The 22,870-nt window shown below is 35.8% G+C and overlaps 1 protein-coding gene and 1 non-coding gene across 2 annotated transcripts; both read left to right on the top strand.

Annotated features, from left to right (window-relative positions):
* The first annotated feature begins 11,172 nt into the window (after positions 1-11,172).
* Positions 11,173-13,351, top strand: LOC21392522 (UPF0496 protein At2g18630). The gene is made up of 2 exons (XM_010101058.2): positions 11,173-11,553; positions 11,785-13,351. The coding sequence occupies exon 2, from the start codon at positions 11,941-11,943 to the stop codon at positions 13,111-13,113; it is 1,173 nt and encodes a 390-aa protein (XP_010099360.2). The 5' UTR covers positions 11,173-11,553; positions 11,785-11,940; the 3' UTR covers positions 13,114-13,351.
* A 1,920-nt stretch (positions 13,352-15,271) lies between these two features.
* Positions 15,272-15,343, top strand: TRNAE-UUC. The gene has a single exon. It is a non-coding gene; the product is annotated as a tRNA-Glu (tRNA).
* The last annotated feature ends 7,527 nt before the right edge of the window (positions 15,344-22,870 follow it).

Below are 22,870 nucleotides of genomic sequence, written 5' to 3'. Positions count from 1 at the left end.
AAAATTACAATGGAAAATCTGACCTCAGCTTGGTTTCTTCATTAACTTCGGCTTTCCACAAGCTTTTGTGAGAGAGACTAGTTTTATTTGGTATATGTTTCTCCAAGGAGTAGGTTCAGCAAATTTTATGATTATTCTGTCGTGTAGAGTTGAAGAGGAGAGATGAAGAAGAAAGACAAAGTTAGAGAAAATGAATGCGAAACTAATCCAAACTAGTCAAGCAGTGACTCACTTAGCAAAAAATAGTCAAGCGGTGCAATTGTTTACACTAAAGACATATAAGAAGTTCAAAAAAGAGACGGCGGGAGGGAAGGAGGGGTGGGCTGCTGCAGGCTAAGAGGGCAAAAGAAAGTGAACAACAGGCACCTGTTAAAAGATTAAGTAATCTATACTAGCAAAGGCTGCAGGTGCAAGCCATGTGCTTGCTTTTGCAGCTGCGATAAGTCATTACAATGTTTATGTAATAAAGACAAATGTAATAACAAATAAAATATAACAATGTTTTGTGTCAAATTAGGAAGAAACATCCTTAACTTTAATTGCTTTCTATACCTAATATAAAAGAGTGAAACATTTTGCTGTTGTTGATGGTCATTAATTCATTGCACTTATTGTTGAAGAATAAAAAGACGGGTATATAAGGTAGGAAGTCTACGAGATTTCTATCAACCTACATTCAACATTTTATTCAATAATGAATACGTATAATCAAGACCAAATACATTTAAATATTTGAATTGACAAAAAGTAAAAGTCCTTTTTAACTAAACAGCCTCCTCAGTCGCAACTAAAATTCCTACGTTAAATTTGATCTTGGGGCTGAGACAAAAGACTGAAAACTTAATGGCAGCTTTCTACGGCTGCCAAACTAAAATGCACCTTGGAAGAAGTTCAACTTTTTCAAAATCAGGCGATTTTCTATGATTCAGGGAAAGGAAACCCACGTAGAGATCACAAATTGCAAAAAGACATATGAGAACATACAACATCAATTTATACATTATAAAAATATGATTTCCCAAAATAAATAAATAAATAAACAACCATAAAATAGGCATAGGCTAAAAAATCCCAAACAAAACCAGAAGAAAGAATGGTTCAAAACTTTATTATTGATCACTGAAATTTACAGGCTATAAATAGCCAAATACAAGAGAAATAAAACATGAAAGAAAAAGTAAAAAACAGGAAAGAATAAAATACATCTAACTTTCCTAATTCACAATCTTTGACTATTCTACGTGAAAGAAAGAAGGAAACAAATCTGCCTATTTACATCAAACATAAAACTGGAAAGTTGACTAATCTTATGAGAATATTTTGTATATTTCAACACTCCCCCTCAAGCTGGGGGTGACCCAGGGCTGCGCCGGGGGTGCCCCTACCCCCGGGGGTGTCGCGGGGGTATCTCAGGTGTACCCCGGGGTGGCTCAGGTGTGCCGCAGTGGTGTCCCATGGGAGCCTCAGGGTGTCTCGACGGTGTTCCAGGGCTGCCCTGAGGTTGCCCCGAAGGTGTCCCGGAGTTGCTACGGGGGTCTCCAAGGTTTCTCCCGGGGTCTCCCAAGGGACTCCCGGGGGTGCCCCGAGACTGCCACAGGATTGCCCCGGGGGTCTCCAGGGGGTCTCCCGAGGGTCTTCCGGGCTAGTCCCGGAGGTGCCCCAGCATTTCCACAGGGTGCCCCGGCGGGGTCCCGGGGGTTCCCCGGTGGTGCCCCGAGGCTGGCCCAGGCTTGCCCCGGGGGTTCCCTGGTGGTGCCCCGGGGGTTCCCCGTGGGTGTCCCGGGGGTGCCCCGGGGGTGTCCACGTGGTGTCCCGGGAGAGCCCCAGGGGGTGCCTCGGGGGCGCCCAGGGGGTATCCCGAGGGTGCCCCCGGGTTCTTGCGGGGGCCTCCCGGGGGTCTCCCGTGGGTGCCCCAAGGGTGTCCCGGTAGTGCCCTAAGGGTGCCCCGGGGGTGTCCCAGGGGCCCAGGGCTGCCCCGGCGGAGCCCCGGGGGTCTCCCGGGTGTCTCTTGAGGGTGCCCCAGGGGCAGTCCGGGGGTCTCACAGGGTTTCTCTTGGGGGTGTCCCTGGGGTGTGCATCCCGGGTGTACCCTGGGGGCACCCCATGGGTGCCCAGGCGGTGCCCCGGGGGTGACCTGGGGCTACCGCGGGTGTGCCCCGGTGATATCCCAGGGGTGCCCCGAGACTGCCCCAGGGGTCTCCCGAGGGTCTTCCGGGGGTGTCCCGGGGATCCCTCGGGGGTGTCACGGGGGTTCCCCGGCGGTGGACCGGGGGTGGCCACGGGGTTCCCCGGGGGCCCGGGGTTGCCTCGGGGGTGCTTGGGGGTGCCCTGGGGTTGCCCTAGAGGTGTCGCGGGGATGCCCCGGGGGTCTCCCGGGGTTCTCTTTGAGGTGCCCGGGTGTGCATCTCGGGGGTGCCCCGGTGGGGTCCTGGGGTTTCCCCGGGGGTGCCCCGGGTGTGTCCTAGGGGTGCCTCGAGGGTCCCCTGGGCGTGCCCCGGGGGTGCCCCAGGGGTGTCCCGGAGGTCTCCCGGGGATGTCCCGGGTGTGTCCCGGGGGTGCCCCGGCTGTGCCCTAGGTGCCCCGGGTGTGCCCCGGGTGTGCCCCGGGGGTGTCCCGGGGGTGGCCCGGGGGTTCCCCGGGAGTGGCCCGGGGGTTCCCCATTAGTGTCCAAGGGGTGTTCCGGGGGTGCCCCGGGGTTACCCCAAGGGTCTCTTGGGGGTGTCCCAGCGGTTCCCCAGGGGTATCCCGGGGGTGCCCCAGGCGCGCCCCAGTGGTGCCCCGGGTGTGTCCCAGGGTCCCGGGGTTACCCCGGGGGTGCTCTGGGGTTTCCCCAGCGTTGCCCCTGGGGTTCCCCGGGATTCTCCCGGGTGTCTCCTGGGGGTGCCCCGGGGGTCTCCCGGGGTTCTCTTAAGGTCCCCCGGGGGTGCCCCGGGGGTCTCATGGGGGTGCCCCGGGGGTGGCCTAGCGGTCTCCCGGGGGTGTACGTTCCTGGGGTCTCCCAGGGCATCCCGGAGGAGTCCCAGCGGTGCTCCCGAGGCGTCCCGGGGGTGTCCCGGCAGTTCCCTAACGGTGCCCCGGCGGTGCCCTGGTCGTATTGTTTCATCACATGAGCCGGACACCCCCATTTGCTCGACATGATAAGATCAATATTGAGTTCTTCTTCATTTCCTGCTTCGTTGTAGGATTATGCCCTAAGAACCACCATGTATATTCTAAATCTAGTACCATCTAAGTCTATACCAAAGACACCCCTAGAGTTGTGGAATGGTCGAAAGCTAGTTTTGAAGCATATTCGCATATGGGGGTGTCCGGCTCATGTGATGAAACAATAGACTGGGAAGTTAGAACCAAGATCATAAATATGCATGTTTGTGGGATATGCAATGGGGACAAGAGAATGATTATTTAATAGAGTCACAAGAATCAAAGGGTATTTGTATCAACAAATGCCACGTTTCTGGAGCATGACTATATGATAGTTTTCAAGCCTAGAAGCGAAGTAGTTCTGAAAAGTTACTTTCCAATAAAATTGGACCACAACTGACAAGAGTTGTTGGAACGCTAAGAATGACCACGATTCCTAATCAAACTCATGTGGCACCTCGTCGTAGTGGGAAGGTAAGCAACTTACCTGACCGGTATACTGAGGAAGCACATATCGTCACTGCTGATGACGATAAGAAGGATCCGTTGACCTTTAAGGCTACGATGGGCGATTTTGATAAGGAAAAGTGGCAAGCAGCTATGAAACTCGAGATAGAGTCCATGTACTCTAACTCAGTCTGGCAACTTGTAGATCTACCTGAAGGGGTAAAACCCATTAGATGCAAGTTGATCTTCAAGAGAAAGAGATGAGCGGATGGAAAGGTAGAGACTTATAAAGTAAGGCTAATGGTTATGGGTTACACCTAGAAAGAGGGAGTTGACTATGAGAAAACTCTCTCACCGGTAGCCATGCTTAAGTTCATCCGGATATAAGTGTTATATACGAGAGGATAGTGTTTGAGGATAATAATCAAAAACATTATTCATAATGAATTTAATTAAAGTTTGGAATCTTTAATTAAAACATTATTAATACATGTCATTCCCATTTAGAATGGAACGGTGCTATCCGCATTGTTAATATGGTGAGATATTAAATGAGTGTATTTCGTATAATGAGATTGTGTGGAACAAGGACACAGACACAATATGAATTTCTAATAATTTCCGTTAAGCATAGAAATTCTAATTTAGTCTATCGATGGTCATATATAGAATGATCTTAATCATGAGTTCTTAACAAACTCCTATTTATGGATTTATGTCTTTTGATTTACTCGGTACGAATTCTGAGACCCTGAATCATATTCCTTGTATTTTGGAGACATGATGAAATAGGTAGCCGGGAATGTTATTATACGAGATGGAATCCATTCCTTCTTGAGAAATAAGTAGATAAATAATTCTCTTGAGTGTTGATTTGGTACTTAAATTAGTAAGAGCGCTCTGGTTCATGAATATGTTTTATGAATCACTATCCATTAGAGAATCAATGGTACTTAAGGTTGAAGATATAATTAGAGAGGTTAACGGATTCTACCTGACTCTAATTATGAATTATTTATGGAGGATTGATCTATATGTAATGACTATATCAAATGGACACTTCACAGTTTAGAAGTAATTAATGTCTATAATTTTAAGAGTTCAATTTCGAGTTTATAGTGGAGTAACTATTAGAATTAATATAATTAATTAATTAATTAAAGTGTTTAATTAATTATTAATTTTATTGGAGCTCGGGATTATAGGTCCATAAGTCCCTGCGTTGTCCTTGTAATTCTACCAGACACAAAGGACAAAATGGGAATTTTAGAATTATGGAATTTTAAAATTAAATACTTGATAAATAATTAATTGAGAATTAATTATTATTTAAATAATGTGATTATTTAAATTTGAATTTGAATTGTGAACATAATTTAAATTTATCCTTTTAAACTTATTTGATAAGTTGTTCAATTTAGAATTCAAATTAATTTAAGTTTGACTTAAATTCGAATTTGAATTTGAATTAAAATTGGACTGCAGGATAAATGATGATTTTCTCTTCCTTCCCTATTTGCAATTGGCGCTACACACAGGGATAAAAACCCTAGGGTGGCCGGCCACTTAAGGGATAAGGTGTAGGAGATTTTTTGTTCCAAATTCAAAATAGGAGATAGAGATTTGATTCCTTTTTTTTGTTTGACTTCTACTCTTTAAATATGAGAATGATAGAAAATTGTGAACACAATTTTTAAAAATAATTTTTTGCCCTAACTTGTGAGAGTGGCCGAATTTCTCAAAAGGAAGAGAGAGGAAAATTTTTTCTCCCAAAAAATTCCACATCGTGCATGCGTTGGTGTTTGTAAAAATTCGAGTGTTTTTGAAACCTGTTTTGTCTCACGTGTACCCACACACACGTCTATGTGGAATCAAGGAATTGACGTGGAAGACTTTGGTTTTCTAAACACAAAGATTGGAGCAAGGACTGTTCGTGGTCAAAGAACTCAAGTTATCATCCGAGTCAGCCTCCAGGTATTTTTCCTAATTGAGTTCTTAACATATAAATTAATGCGATTAATTTATTCGTGCATAAATTAATATAATCTATAGAGTATCTCAAAAGTTTTGAAATTTTTGTTATACACGATCCGCCTCCCCGCCACGCTTCCGCATCCGAATTCGATTCGGTTACCAACACCCGAGGGGTGTCCCGGGGGTCTCCCGGGGGTGCCCCGGGGGTCTCACGGGGGTGTCCCAGAGGTGCCCCGGGGGTGCCCTGGGGGTGCTCTGGGGGTACCGTGGGGTTGCCCTGGGAGTGCCCTGGGGGTTTCCCGGGGGTTCCCCGGGGCTCTCCCGGGGGTGCTCCGGGGGTGTCCCGGGGGTCTCCTGGGGTTTTCCTAGGGGTGTCTCGCGGGTGTGTCCCGGAGGTGCCCGGGGGTCTCCCGGGAGTGTCCTGGGGGTGCATGCTTGCAAAAAAATTAGGATCGTGTCTGTAAAATTTCATAACTTTTTGACGTCGTTTTTATTTTATTTTATTTTTTAAGGACGAAAAATAAAGAGGATCATAAAAAATATAATATTCATCAAAAAATGGTGCCAATTGTTGTATTAATTCCTAAAAATTGTATACTACTTTTAGAATGTAAAACATAAATAAAAATGTAAATTTTTTACCTATCCCGGCCTTTGGGCAGTCCACTAGGTGGGCCAGGGGCTTTTTGACAGCGTTTTACTTGTATGTCTTTTATTGAGGCCATTTCTTGTAGGCATGCCTAGAAAAATTTAAGTATCGTGTCTGCAAAATTTCCTAATTTTTTTACGTTGTTTTTATTTTATTTTATTTTTCAAAAATGAAAATAAAGAAAATTATAAAAAAATATAATATTCATCAAAAAATTGTGCCGCTTGTTGATTAAATTCCTAAAAATCGTATACTAATTTCAGAATGCAAAATATAAATAAAAATGTAAATTTTTTATCCTTCCCAAGCACAGGGTGCCCCACTACGCAGGGCGAGGGCTTTTTTACCATCGTTTTACTTTTTTTGTCATTTTTTAGCTTATTTTTTGTACGTATACCCAGAAAAATGTGAGGATTGGCTCTGTAAAATTTCATAATTTTTTGACGTCGTTTTTATTTTCTTTTATTTTTTAAAGACGAAAAATAAAGAAAATCAGCAAAAATTGAATATTCATGAAAAAATGGTGCCGCTTGTTGCATTAATTCCTAAAAATCATATGTTAATTTTAGTGTAAAAAACATAAATAAAAACTTAAATTTTTTACCCATCCTGATTCCTGGGTGCCCCACTACGCAGGCAGGGGGCTTTTTGACAGCGTTTTATTTTTTTTTATTATTTTTTGTGGCCATTTTTTACAGGCATACCCAAAAAAATGGAAGGATGGTGTCTACAAAATTTCATAATTTTTTTTACGTTGTTTTTATTTTATTTTATTTTTCAAAGATGAAAAATAAAGAAAATCATAAAAAATAGAATATTCAGCAAAAATTGGTGCCGCTTGTTGCATTAATTCCTAGAAATCATATATTAATTTTAGAATGTAAAACATAAATAAAAATGTAAATTTTTTACCCATCCCGGCCCCAGGGCGCCCCACTAGGCGGGGCGGGGGATTTTTGACCGCGTTTTACTTTTTTGTCACTTTTTTAGGCCATTTTTTGCAGGCATGCTCACAAAAATGTAAGGTTTGTGTCTGCAAAATTTCATAATTTTTTGACGTCATTTTTATTTATTTTATTTTTCAAATATTTGAAGTGAGGATCTGGACCTCAACATTTGGTAGAGGAGGGGTTGGAACAGTTATGGAGCATTATTCAACGTTGTATACTAGAATGTGGTAGTATACTTCTTCCTTTTCTGTTTCTTCTGGGCTAAAATTATCTTGGTCTGATTCTGGAATAACGAAGACTGTCTCCATATCTGGATCTTCTTGTTCAGAGAACAGGGATTCCATATCATCATCCTCTTCATCATGATTTGCTGAGTTGGTTTGTAGTTGTTGGATGATTCTGGCTAACGTGGCAGATTTCTTAGGATAGTTCTTTGAATAGTGTCCTTTTTCTCCGCAGCTGAAACAACGATCTGACTTTGGGCTGCCACGTTTTTTCCTTTTGAAGAATCAAAATTTTCTTCCTTCTTTCTTGTTGAACTTTTTAGGTCTGCGAGACCGTCGTGAAGAATTATGATTGGAATGCTTTAGAGGACCACAAGAGCACTTAGTGTCTTTGCATTTGATCTGTAGGTAGGGCTTCCTGCATGTTTTCTTGAATTTGGATCTTTCCTTCATCATGGGAGAGAATAGTTCTTGTGTCACACAGAGTTGTTAAGAGCCGCCAATGTTAGTTGATGAATTTCTTCGATGGAGACATCCTTCAATTCTCTCTTTGTGGCAAGGAGAGATCTTTGAAGTTTTAGCTGTAATTCCTGGGGAAGTGACGACAGGTATACTTGACGGAGATTAGGATCATTGAATCCATTGAGTAAGTAGTATCGCCAAGACATTCTTTGATAGTGAAATTCAATATCTTTTCTTTTTAAAGAACAACACTTCATTTCAAAGTACTCTTGGCGCATCTGCTTATCAATCAGATTGTAATCCCCAATGAACTCTTCGTATATGAGTCCAAGAATTCCTGCTGTAGTGTCTGCCTTAATGAACTAGAGTTGTCTATATCCCCCAAGGCTTTGAAACTAATCTCTGAGAGTACTAGTGAATCTGGAGGCAAATTCTCTGAGAACAGCCTATAGTTCTGCTCCGGCTTTTTTCATCTGTAAATCTATCCAAGCACCAAATTCATTGACTCTATCTCTCCACTGGTATGGAAAGGCATTGTCAAAAGTAAACCACGGACCGGCTGTTGGCTTGGAGAATGTATTCTCTTATCGTTGTTGAGTGTCAGTTAGTTCTTCAATTATGGGAGAAGATTCTCTCATAAATTCTCCCATTTCCCAATGGGTCTGTTGATCATTAGACCCTGTGGAAGTAGCCATTAACAGTCGCGTGATGTCCATGGTTACTTCTTCAGACTCTTTTGAGTTGGTTTCTGCTTCGGATGAACTGTCTGATGTCTCAAGTGGTTCAATGTCTGATTCTGAGATTAAGGCTGTCTCTATCCTTGAGGAGAGAGCCATGCAAGCAGGAGGATACTCTTGGGTTTTTCTTTTATCTTCTGCTGCGGGTTTAGCCTTTTATGGAGCTGGTTCATCTTCTTATGAGGAAACTCTTATTCTAGTAGTCTTTGATTTTGAAGAAGTTGGCTTAGTTGAAGCAGTTGGTTTTGAAGTGGATGGCTTTGACCATATTGGATCTCTAAAGATCTCATGTGTCATCTTGAAGATTTTTGAATAGTCAGGCTGACATGGATACGAGTATGAAGGGAAAAGTGAAGGACCGAACGGAGGAAGTGGATAAGAAGGTGGATCAAACATTCTCCTTTCTGTTCTATCCAAATCTTCATCGATCTGCCTGAGTTCAGCTTTTAGCTTTTGGATTTATGCTTCTTTCCTGTCAAATTATGGACCAAAGTATCCTTGATTAATGAGGCTTCTTAGGTCAGAATCTAACTGCTTGATGTTTTACTGGAGATTATCGTAGAGCCTTCGTATATCATTACTGAAGCTGTCAAGTTTTTTGTCGGCAAGATTGACCTGGGTTATAACCTTGTCAACTTTTGTTTCAATCTTCTGCAGGGCCTGGTTATGTGCTCTAGCATTCTGAGTTTGCCAGTTTAGAACTTCTTCTACTTGAGTTGGAGGTTTCGTTCTTCCGTCTAGTTGCATCTCTGTTGGCTGGACATATGGTCTGGAGACCACTTTGGTTGTCTGGTCCACTTGCCATTCAAGAACTGGGAAATCTCGATCATATGATGAATACATCATGCACGGTGTAGTTCCTGATGTGGGTGAATTCCTAGGTTTTTTTCTTAAAAACTCAGGGACTATCTGGATCATCAGGGTGATATTGTCTCCTCGTTGTCTGAGGTTGAGGTCTGCAAGCTCCTTTCTTTTTCCTCCTTCTACTAATCGGATGACCATCTTCTTCATCTTCGAGGTTCATCCAACAGTCACAGTCTAGACCACACATAGAGGGATCAATATCCCATATGAAGTGGTCATTAACTTTGTCGGTGAAAATCTTAGACCCATATGTTGTAAAGCAAGCAACAGGAATTTCTTTTTCTCGATTGTGTATTTTTCTATTCCTACTAGAGGAGCTTCCCTTTAAAAAAAAGGCCAAACTTTATAAATTTTCCCTAAACTTTGTCACTTATGTCAACATGCCCCATGAATTTTAAAATGTGCATGTTGTGCCCCTTGAACTTTGTCAATTGTGTCAACATGCCTCATGAGGTTAACTCCGTTAAGTTTTTTAACGGAAATGTTTATAAGTGCCTCATGAACTTTGTCCCTTGTGTCAATATGCCACATGAACTTTAAAATGTACATGTTTTGTCCCCCGAACTATGATATGTCTCCAATTTTTTCCCTTCATCTTGATTCTATCAATTTTTTGAACGAAAATGTTGATATAACCATTAAATTGCTAATTATCTATCATATTTGAGGTTTATTGAATACATTCTCTTCTAAAAATGTTAGTTAAGTATCAATTCTCAAAACATTAGTTAATTAGAGACAATAAAGACACAAAAAAAATAAGGAGCAAATTTGTATAATATAACAAATTTTATTAGTTTTTTTCTTAATATTTCACCTAGATAGAAGTGTTCAACATAAAACATGTTTAGCTTTATACATATATAGCAATTTTAAATTTAAATGCGTTCAGGTCATTTATTTTATTGTACATTTTTTTAATAAAAAATCAACACAAACTTTAAGAACCATTAACTTAACAAACTTTAATAATCAAATATCATAGATAATTAGTAATTTAATAGTCATATCAATATTTTCGTTTAAAAAATTGATAGAATCAAGATGAAGGGAGAAAAATTGGAGATATATTATAGTTCTTGAGACAAAACAGGTATATTTTAAAGTTCAGATGACATTGATACAATTGACAAAGTTCAGGGGGTATTTATAAGCATTTCCGTTAAAAATATTAACAGAGTTAACTTCAGGGGGTATGTTAATACAAGTTATAAAATTCAGAGAACATAACATGTATATTTTAAAGTTGAGAGGGCATGTTGACATAAGTGACAAAATTTGAGGGGAATTTATAAAATTTATCAAAAAAAAACAAAACAGAGAGAGTGAAGTCGCTGACGCCACTTTTGTCGTGTTTGGAATGGTTCTTGTTCTTGTTTTGCACGTTTTTTGAGAAAAAAAAAATGAAAATGATTTTAACAGCGTTTGGTATAATTAAAAACAAAAAAAAAGGAAATCAAAATAATTTTTTTATTGTAAAATGAGAAAAAAATAAAAAATGACTTTTAATCATTTTTTATTTTTTATTTTTTATTTTTATTTTCTCATTCTCAATAAGAAATAGATATTAATAAATTTTTTTATATTAAAAATAATTTCTTAATAAAATTATTAAATATTTTTTTAAAATTAATTTCTATCTAAAATTAAAAAGATTTTCATTTATATTTTCATAAAAAAAAACAAAATTATTTTTAGAACAGTTTCAAACGCGCTTTTGACTCGTAAGTGTGTGTGAAGACCCTCCCTTCCAAAGCACTGCTTGAGAGTTGAGATGACAAAGCCCTGGCTATTGTTTCCTCACACCCTCCCTTCCATTTTCTCTCACTTTCCCCTCATTTTCGTTCTCTTTCCCGTCCAGATAAACCAGTCCTAAACTCCTTGATTTCTCCGCCAATTTATTTTCAGAAAAGCCTGTCCTTTGGTCCTCAAGTTTTCTCCTTTTCCGGAATCGATTCTTTAATTTATTGGCGATTTTAGCTAAGATTTTCAATTTCTGTTTTAGACACTGGAGTTTTGCTTAGATCTTTCGATTATTCAGTTCGGTGGAGGATTAAAGTGAGAGTAATTCATCTTTCCCTTTTGCATCAGCTCAATTTCAGGTAAACACAGGTCGTCTTAAATATAGAGCTTTTTCCTTTCCTTGAAAGTACTTTTTTGGGGCAAAATTTCTATTTTTGGGTGCTTTTTTCGATTATTTCATCTGGGTTTATGGTATCAAGTAAAAATAGCATCTGGGTTCTTAGGATCTTAGCAAAAACCCATTTCGTCAGTTTCACTCGAATTTGGAAAGTTACAGAATTTGGTTTTTTTTTTTTTTTTTTTTCAATTAGCTGGTCTGTGAGACTTTGCTTAGACTGGAGATTGTGCATTTCTTTAGCTGAGATTGAATTGAAGGGAAATCAGGCAAAAAGAAAGAACCTTACCCGGGAAAGAAAACATCAAATTTGTGGGCTTTAATTCTCATTAGCTATAGGCCATTTCTCCAAATGATGGGAGGACAATCGAGCAAAATGAATGATGGCGGTGCTCCGAAATCTCGATCACCACCACCAGCACCACCATTACCTCCTCTTGAACCCAACATAAATTCCAAGTATTCTGCTGATCTAAGCTCCTATGAAGCTGCTTGTAGATCTGATCCAACCTTACAGACATTTGATGCTATTCTCCTAGAGAGAACTAACCGAGTAATTGGAACTTTGGCAACTGGGGTTGAGGTTAGGTCATTGTCATTCAATTCACTCAAAGAAATCACTGATTGCCTGCTTGAGATGAACCAGGAAGTGGTCAAGGTCATTCTAGAAAACAAGAAGGATATATGGAACAACAAGGACATGTTTTCCCTTGTGGAGCAATACTTTGAAAACAGCATCCTAACTTTGGACTTCTGTACTGCGCTTGAGAGATGTCTCAAGCGCGCTACTGGTAATCAGCTGGTAGTTCGAGCTGCGGTCAACCGGTTTAAGGAAGAGCTAGAAGGCAGCGAGGCTAATGGGGGTACTTTTGAGAAGACATTGCACGAATTGGCAAAGTTTAAGGCGGCTGGTGACCCGTTCACTGATGAGTTCTTTGTGTTGTTTCAGTCTGTTCTTAATCAGCAGTATGTGATGTTGGAGAAGTTGCAAACTCGAAAGAGGAAGCTTGATAAGAAATTGAAATCTGTCAAGACGTGGAGAAAGGTGTCGAATGTTATTTTTGTGGCAGCTTTTGTGTCTCTGCTGATTTTCTCCGTAGTAGCGGCTGCCATTGCTGCGCCGCCTGTCGTCACAGCTTTGCTGGGTGCCTTAGCTGTTCCAATAGGTTCGGTGGGGAAATGGTGTAATTCTTTTTGGAATCGCTATGGGAATACGGTAAGAGGGCAGAGGGAGATAATCAGCTCAATGCAGGTTGGGACTTATGTTACACTCAAGGACTTGGAAAGCATTAAGGCACTTGTCAACAAACTAGAAATCGAGGTTGAGTCATTGTTGCATAATGCTCAATTTGCCCTTATGGAAGATGGGGCTCTGAAGATAGTCATGGAAGAGATCAAGAAAAAGCTGGAAGCGTTTACAGAAACAACTGAAAGCTTAAGTCGACAGAATGAAAAGTGTGTTCAAGAAATAACAATGGCAAGGAAGGTGATTATAAAGAGAATAATTAAGCATCCGTCAAGCTGAATGGCCATGTTGTGATTGATTGTTGTCTTGATGAAGGTGGAGTTTTGCAAATCTTGTGCACCACCAAAGTAAAACTATCACCTTGTGTCACTTGGTGAAGGGCTTTTAGTTTGATCCTTCTTAAAGGCGAAAACTTGGAGCATTGTTGTTGAGCAGGCTTATAATTTTGTGTAATGATATCAGACAGTTTTTGACGAAAACTAAAAATAAAGGATTAGTTTTCCTGTTTTAACTTAAATTATTGACTTGGTTCTACATTGCTTTTGGCACTAAACTTTGATACAATCTTTATGTTACATACATATAAAAATATGAGTTTGCAATTGAGTTGTGAAGCAAGTGAGCAACAAAAGAAAACGTCACGAGCTTTGCTCGGTCTTGAGCTTCATTTTCTTTCTAATGTTCCGTACCTTCGACATGGTTTAAAGAAGTCTCAAGCAATCTGGTTATACCAACATTGCACTTTTATTTATTGCTAAGCATATGCATGTCTGTGATTACAAAAACTTGATTTGCTCTTTATGTTGGCCCGTTTGGTGGTCAGTACGAAGGAGGATTGGATAGGATTAAATTTTAAAATTGTGTTTAGCGAACATTTTTAAAGGACTGGCTTGGATAAATTTTTGTTCAGCCCCTGCTCAAATCTCCTCTTAAAAGGGGATGTTGCTATCCCCTGACTATTGAAATATATTAGGGTTCTATTTGTAAATTTTTACAAAACTTGTGACCCAATTGTAACTTTTTAAAAATTGAGGGGTCAATAAGCAATTTTTATATGAGTATAATTAAACAAATAATATTTTGCCCCTCGAGTTTTAAAAAATTACAATTTGAGTCCCAATTTTGATTTTTTTTTTCAAAAACGCCTTTATCCTGATACACGACACCAATCATGGGATTGGATTAAATTTTAATCCTATCTTAATGCATTATCTTACAACTGTCCTATCCAATATTGTCCTATCCTACGTACTAAATGAGACCTGAATTCAATTGCATATGACACAGCTGTCGATATGTGAACCATTTACTAAAGCCATTTTCTTTCACATAATTCTTCATGTAAATCCCTAAAAGAAAAAAATGACAAATCTATAAAGTTGTAGAAAATTGGATTGAGGTTGGCTGTATAAATAATGTGTACTGTGGTGTATCGTGGTGCGCATAAAAACACATGATTATTTGACCAAGTTTTTTTTTTCTTTTCTTTTTCATTAAAGTTTCTAGTTTTTGGGTGATATTATTCGTGTCATATGGTTGATTAAGTTAAACTAGTATCTGGTTTCTTAGGACATCTGCAAAAATCTGGCCATAGGTTTTCTTGTTCTTAAGCTATTGGAGTACTTTATACTCGAACTTCGAAAAGATACGAATTTGGATCAATTCGAATACACTGGTCGTTGAAACTTTGCACTTAGATGCGAGATTGTTCAAAATTTTGGAAAAAGATTGAATTGACCAAAGAAATACAAATATCTTTTTTTTTGGAAATGAAATGTACGTGGCTTTCTATTTAAGTTTGAATTAACTTGCATTTGAGTTAGCAGTTATGGATAAGGAAATCATGCATAAAGCCATTTTCTTTTTCACATCAATGTCCTTGGAAATCCCTATACAAGTTATTTTTCTTGTGTAATAATTAATTTCATGAATAACACTGAATTTTCCCACCAAGTTGGTCTAGTGATTAATCTAGAAGCAAGCTTTTGAAGCTCAAAGAAGAATAAGACGGCCCAATCTATCAAGTTGTAGTTAAAGAAAACACTTTAGACTCTAATTGAGGTACGCTATTGGGCTTTGCTTTATAGAACAGTTTTTGTACGCTTTGTAGGCTCCCACACTATAGGAAGATGTACGAGGCAAGTTGTATGCAAATTTATGGTGATAATTGCATGGCAAAATTTCATATCTTGTGTTAAAATTTTTTAAAAAAAATTCAAAATATTATAAATGTAACAAAAATGATATAATAATTATCATAATGACCATATTTTGTATTATATAACGATATTATCATTATTTTAATGATATAAAAATGATATCATTATATAAAGCATCACGTCTTTTAAAATGGATGATGTAGAGAACATCAAGGAAAGATCATGGATGGTTTAGATATCTACAATATTTTACATGTTAACGCTTATATGACATCAATTCCGTTGTCGTCCAGCGGTTAGGATATCTGGCTTTCACCCAGGAGACCCGGGTTCGATTCCCGGCAACGGAATATCCTTATTTTTATTCTGAAATGTGTTTTTTTGATGCCAAATATACCTATATGATAGTACAATTAATAAGCATATACAATTAATAAAACTTTTATAATACTCATTATACTCTTAATAAAATTTAAAATTTACAATATTAGGTAAGACTCGTAATATAATATAATATAATAGTAATATTGTAACAAATAATATTATAATTATATTAATAACTATAATATTATTAGTTTATCATATAATATGATATTATAATTATTTTAATAATATAATATTATAATTATAATATGATTTTTTAACTATTATTTTATAAAATATTATATATTATATTGTATTGATATAATTATATTTATTATATTAATAATATTACAATAATATTATTATATTATATTGATATAATTATATTTATTATATTAATAATAATATAATAATATAATAATATAATAATTAAATATTAATATAATCTTATAATTCTAATATTATTATATATTATAGTATATTACACTAGTTGTAATATTTTAACAAATAATACTATAATTATACTAATAATTTTAATATTATTATCTATTATAGTACATTACACACACGACTACATGGTGTATTAATTATAATATATTTATTGTATATAATATAATAATAATTATATATTATATTATAATTATATATATATTATATTATAGTATAATATAGTATAGTCGTAATTTTTAACTATTTACAACAATTCAACCTCATAATTTACCAAACGCTATTATAATGGTTTTAGAATCAGCACAGCTACTATAATTATAGTTTACTAAACACTCAGTTGCTTTTTGTAATAGCTGCTTCTTAGTTCAGCACAGTTAAAAGTAATTTGTTTAAAATCTACAGCACTACCAAACTAAGCCTTAATATACAAATCTATCGCTTATCTCGGTTAATAATTAATTTTAACTTCTGAAATGACCAAATTATCCTTAAAAAAGGAGAGAAAATAAAAACTTTCCAACATTAAAAAATAAAATTTTAAACAAAAAACCCCATTTCAATGGTATTTTAGATATTTTTAAGGTTAACTCTGTAAGTTTAAAGTTTTTTTAAAGTTTTTTTTCTTTTTCCATTTTTATTTAAGGGTACTTTAGGTATTTTATGCTTAAAATCAAAAATTGATTGTGAAAAAGTAAATTTAAAGGTATACATTTGATGAGATTAAAAATTTTAAAAGTATAATTTTTGAATAAACTCAAAACACATTGTATAAAAATGTAAATATCCCAAGAAAACATGTTGTTTCGACAATTATTATTTTACTCTTTCATTCACTTATGTTCATTAATTTTATTTTTAGAGTGAGGATAACACACTATATTACATTTTTTGATATTAAATATACAATTAATATTAATAAATGCATTAGAGATGGTCTAAGTCACTATATCTAGCTTTAATATTAAGTTTTTCCGCTTAACAATATCCACTAATAATTACTTTTTTTTTCTTCACACCAAACAGGCCGTACACTCTTCCTTTCTTCCTCTTTTCGCAAATCTTATCCATTGTATATATATTCTAGGGACTCCCTGATCTAATAATACAACAATCGAGAAATATATATACATATATATATATATAACATATCTATAACTATTATATGTATATATATATTAAAGCATCAAATTTTAATTAATCTCTTATATATATCTTCTCAACCATGTCAAAGCTTATACAAAGCCACCACCGGTCATGACATGCTGAGTCAGAACCGGTGATGAGGTTACAGATAACTACAACACAGTTTGTGGCTTTAATGTAAGATGCATCTTAATTTGAAATTCTTATTATTAATAGTTCTTTGTGTCGTTCGGGAAAGAAACAACACAATGACCAAGATCCAGTTCTATTGCTGAAAACAGGAAACAATCCAAATCCAATTAATGGTCCAAATATATATATATATATATTATTGTGTTTTCCGGTTCAGGGCATGAACCGACCCATGATAGTGATTCATCAAATCATATAAGTTTTTAATTCCCTTACCTAATAAATCCTGCTTGGTGTGTTATATTTGGATTAGTGAGTATTAAAATATATTTCCAACCTTATTATAGACCTAACAAAGCTCCAAAAGCTTATGTAAAAGCTCGTCAGCAAGTAGTTTATATATAATTAATATATGACTCCCGCAAGTTGCATGTTGCATCAATGCTTAGAATATCCTATTGTTTCTTTCTTATCTGGCTATGGCGACGCATACCTTTTCAGCTAATTTCCAAGTTTATGATATCTACTAGCCAAGATGCGGTTTAAAAATGAGAAAAAGATAAAAAGAGCATTACTACTAATGGATTGAAACTACCAATAATTCAGCGTCCCCACATTCTATTATGTAACAATGTAAGAATTTTTGTTATAGTAATTTACTGATAAGTCGACATTATCATTTTATTTATATATAGATAGGATCTTGAAATATTAATTAATGTACCAATTTCTTGAACACCTATAAATAAAAAATAACAACGTAATGTGGTTGCAAGCATTACTAAGCCGTAAAACCATACCTAACTTCATTCTTCAAATTCATAAAAAGTATGTCTCAAATCATTTTTTTTAAATGGATAGTATATTCCAAAATATGAAAAGGCGTTACAAATATCAATTCATGTACATAGCTCATACTATAAGAAACATGGTACCACATATAATTAGTTCCATCAGCAAATTTGAATAAAGCTCAAGAGAAAATAGTATCTACTGAACTCCACAAACGAAAATCATCCAAAGAGGTACACAAAAAATCAAGCACACACATGATTCTTCAACATATCCTCTACAATTGATGAAAACAATCCGATCAACCGATGTCGAGAAACCCATAGCGTGAAGGCTATATATATAGAAACCAGAAAAAAAACATTTCTTGCAAACGAAAAAACAATAACCTAAACTAATCGGGATAAAACCCACCATTATAACAAATGAAAAACCCAATAAAAAAAAAAAAAAAAAAAAAAAAAAAAAAAAAAAAAAACACAAGTTAGAACATCAAAAATCCAAGTTGGGCAAGACCGCTCAACACCAGCAAAACAAAACGATAGAAAGACAAGTGGTTGGTAAACACACATAGACAATAATCATCGTGTGCACTACAAGACGACTCAACTTCTCTCACAGACCACAACTTCCACAAGATATGTCGAGACAAAGACTGACTTGTCTAAAAACACCTAAAGTCCAATGACGATCCCATCCTTTAGATTCTATCCAACAATCGTCCTCCTCCGTGGATGGCACGAACTCCACCCTAACTAAGCATCCGATGACGAGCTTATAGATAAATTTTGGTAGCCAAAGATGTAGTGATACACCGAACCTCTAGCCATGAAAACTCTTTTTTTTATTTTTTTTTATTTTTTTCTCTCTCCCTCCGAATTTTTGCTAGGGCTGGCTAAGTTTTTAACTTTGAATGTTAAATTCAAGTTAATATTTTAAGTTGCCTCAAGTCTAGCTTTACAAATAGCAAATTTACAAATGGCATACAGGTACTAGTTATTAATTAATAAGAAAATTGTAATAAATAAAATATTTTTGAAACTAAATTAAGTAAATAGTAGATTTTAAAATTATTTGTAGTGAATAACAGTTAACTGTGTAAATGTGTCATTTATGATTGAAAAAAATAATTTACATGGTAAAAATTTTTTATTTACGTGGACAAATATCTTTTTACCTGTCGTAAAAAGAAAATTAACATAAAAAATATCATTTTACTAATTATAAATAAAACATTTACACGATAAACTGATATTTATTTTAAATAATTTTAAAATCTGTTATTTATTTAGTTTTATAAATATGATATTTAGTACATTCTCCCTTATTAATAGTTCCATTTAGTGACTTTGTACATTCATAACAGTCGTTTAATTCCAAGCATAACGATGAAGAACGTGATTTGTTCCTTCATTTAAGGGCAAAATAAAACAATAGACTAATAACAGCTGTATTTAGTGCTAAACATATGGAATGGACAAATTAAGTAGGAGATTATAAGAAGGCATAATTAATTATTCAAATTCTTGATCAATAATTGAGAGATCATTTGTAAACTGCGTGTAATTAGGCTGGGACTAGTGGACAAGATGTCTTGTCAAAAAAAAAACATGATCTTTTTTTTTGCTAAAAAAGTTGTGATTGGTCGGTTGGACGATGATTCCTTGGGGATGCCAAGTACTCAAACATTATGTTAGAAGGATTGAAAAAAAAGGGATAAACCCTTGTCCACGAAAGAAATATTGGGTGAAAGGAGAAAAACAGAGAGGGAATAAAAATTGTTGTCCCATCCCATATGTCTCGTAGAGGACAATAATATGTCGAATATATGCCATATTCCAGTTCAAAAAATGAGAAATTTGTGCATATACATAATTATTCTTGAAGGGAAAAAAAAAAAAGACAAAAGTCATGAACAATTATTACCTATCCTAGGATGGACATTGGGGGTTCGCTTAATCGGATGTTCTTGTCTTACTTTTACATTAGTCGAAAAGAGGAATCAAGCATTGAGATTTTCTCATTCAACCAAAAAGAAAAAGAAAAAAGAAAAGAAAAGAAATATAGCACTAAGATTTGAGCTAGCGCTAGAACCTCTTAGCCGTACACCCTCGTCAAAAATAGATCAAACAATACCAAAAACATTTTGTCACTTCTTTCATCTTTTTCCATTGACAATATCGGCCAGTAATTGATGGTCGAGAAAAAAAAAATGGGATTTTTTTTTTTTTTAAAGCTACGCCTTTTGTTTTGGTTTTTTATGTTTTTTTTTTTTTTTTTCGGTGGGATTTTTTCCTTCATAGATTTCGGCATTTTGCATCTTTTTATCGCCCTTTCCACTTTTATCCTTCATAAATGTGTTTCTCTTGGAACTAGTTATGCGACACGACAAACTAGTTAGAAAAGATCTTAACAAAAAGAACAAAATAATGTTTAATTGACGGCCAAAATCAATCTCGGTGGAGCATATATAAAACGCAGTCACAAACAAGTCAATTTCTTTTTTCTTTTTTTTTTTTTTGTCTCGAAACTAATTTACGGGGTGAAAAAAATATAAAATAAAAATAATAATGAAAAATGCTTAATGTCATCAAGTTGAAGCTGCGGAGGATAAAAATAGCAATTATTTGTGATATTTTGCTACTTGTTAAGAAAGAGTAAAATTGAAATGCAAAGCATCCAATCCCCTAACATTATTGTACATGAGAGATCATGTGGACCATCTACAAGTATACTTTTTTCCCTTGTCATGAGTTAGATTCTTATTGAATTTACGAGAATATAATGAATTATCAAGGAGCGATCTCACCATCTATTCAAGACTCATTGCTCAATGGCACCCGATCTATGTCTATCTTTTATTGGAATAATGTCGGACTAATTAGAACTTACATTGATCGTAAATATGTTGTTTAAGACTAAGAATCCGTAATTCTTTTCTTAATGGGTTGTTTCATTAACACACTAAACTGGACTTTTAAAACACCTTTAAATTAAAATTTATTAGTGGACTTTTAGTTTCAATACAAGTCGACAATTATAGTAGATTGTAATTTTATACATGATTCTATCTTAAAGTATATAGTTCAAAAGTTAAAAAAAAAAAAAAAAAAAAAAAAAACAGAAGACTTAAATGGCATCTTCCCCACTCAAATTAGATGAAGGCCGGTGATGAGACAATTTCGGTTCCGGAACTAAATTATGTCGTTAGTCCCTAGAATGGCCCAGGTTTCCTGCTCTGATTTAGATGGTAGAAGATTATTTAACAAAATTTTATTCTCCAGAAAGTAAAGGTTTTTGTTTGGAGATTATGCAATAACTTCGTCAGTGTTTCGGCTAATCTTAAAAGAGCAGGGTCACCTGTGATTAATGACGGAGCTATTTTTTTTTTTTTTTTTTCAATGGGCGTGATCATTGAGCCAAAATTTTAAATTAAAATTATAATACAGTGATCTTTTACCTTCATTTATCTACTTTGTTTTGTTTGTTATGACTTAATAATTTTTTTAGAGTTAATAGAGTTAAATTTAATATTTAAGTCTAAAAACTTGTAAATTTATATGGTAGTAGTATAATTTAATTTCTGGTTTATTTTAGGTTTGAAATGAGAATATGCTAAAAAAAAATCAAACCTCAAGGTATAACTGAAATTTTCTTTGAAAAACTGTGGAGAAATGACAATATAAAAATATTTGAGCAGGGACAAATAAGGCTACCCCCACTGGGCCCAAGGCAGCTCCGCCGCTGCGATGTGATTTTTTATGTATTTGTTGCAAGGAAGATGGAGAATCAAATCATCAATTGTTCATGCTTTGATTCAATGTAGTTGAACGGAATTTGCTTGGAGGCAAACCAAATTTTGGGAATAGGTTCAATAATTCTGTGGCCGACCTCCCTTGGATGTACCGATAGAAATTAAGATTAAGAACACCTAAACGGGAAAGGATTTTAAGTTGTTCTGCATCTTTGTTGAGAGTATTTAGCATGATATAAGTTCTTTTGTTCATATGGACCATTCTTCAAACCCTGTGATGATAGTGGATGTCGCCGCCCGTTGGCTAGAAGAATATCAAAGGGAAACAACAACTTGTTTTTATCGACAATGTGACATCAGTTGTGAAAAATAAGAGTCGGCTCCCACACCGACTGGTGGGGAGTTTGAATAAATTATGGACCCATTTACTTTATGGGTTCAAATTAGAGTTTAAACTAGAGTTTTTTGTTATAATTTTTGAAATTTAATTTTTTTATGAGAGAAAAATACTGTAACAGAATTAAAATCTTAAATTTGTACTGTAGTAGAACCCATATACCCAAAACGCCTCATCTCCTTAAGAGTGATGCAAAAATGGCAGTTGCTGCTCTTTACTTACTCAATGATGCTGTAGAAAGGAAAGAATGCTATTTTATCGGGGTTATTCAGATGAATGATGAGACTTATAAGACGTTTAGTTTATGAATTTAGAATTATTATTTATTATTTTAAATTTTAAAATTTAAATTTTTTATGAGAAAAAAATATTATAAAAAATTAAAAATTATAATTCAGAATTAAAAATGAACTCTTAAAACAAACATTCCATTAGAGTTTTAAATCCACCTGTTATTCAATATTCAAGTGTCAAGAGGTCATGTGCCAATAAAACCGCCCTTTCTAAATGCAATATATTTTCCATTGACCTTAATGATGTCGGAACTCTGTTGGATGCAGACTAGTTTACGTATATATACATATGTGAATAATTAAAATGAAATAAAATACAAATTTAAAGGCTTTTTATATGATCAATGACAAGTCGCATTTTATTGATCACGAGGACACGTTTCTCATTCAGTTTAATTTTGTCCATGGTATTTTATAAAATTTTAATTACCCCTCATCTTATAAAAAAAATTACAATTGTGTCTCCAATCAATAATTAAAATATATAACTACATTATTATTTAATAAAAAGTACTTTTTTAACTTTTTTTTCATAGTGGCCCACCGAATAAAT

Source organism: Morus notabilis, unplaced genomic scaffold (assembly GCF_000414095.1).
Source record: "Morus notabilis unplaced genomic scaffold, ASM41409v2 Scaffold452, whole genome shotgun sequence".
In the NCBI taxonomy this organism is placed as follows: Eukaryota; Viridiplantae; Streptophyta; class Magnoliopsida; order Rosales; family Moraceae; genus Morus; species Morus notabilis.
This window is presented reverse-complemented; position numbering and strand designations above follow the sequence as displayed.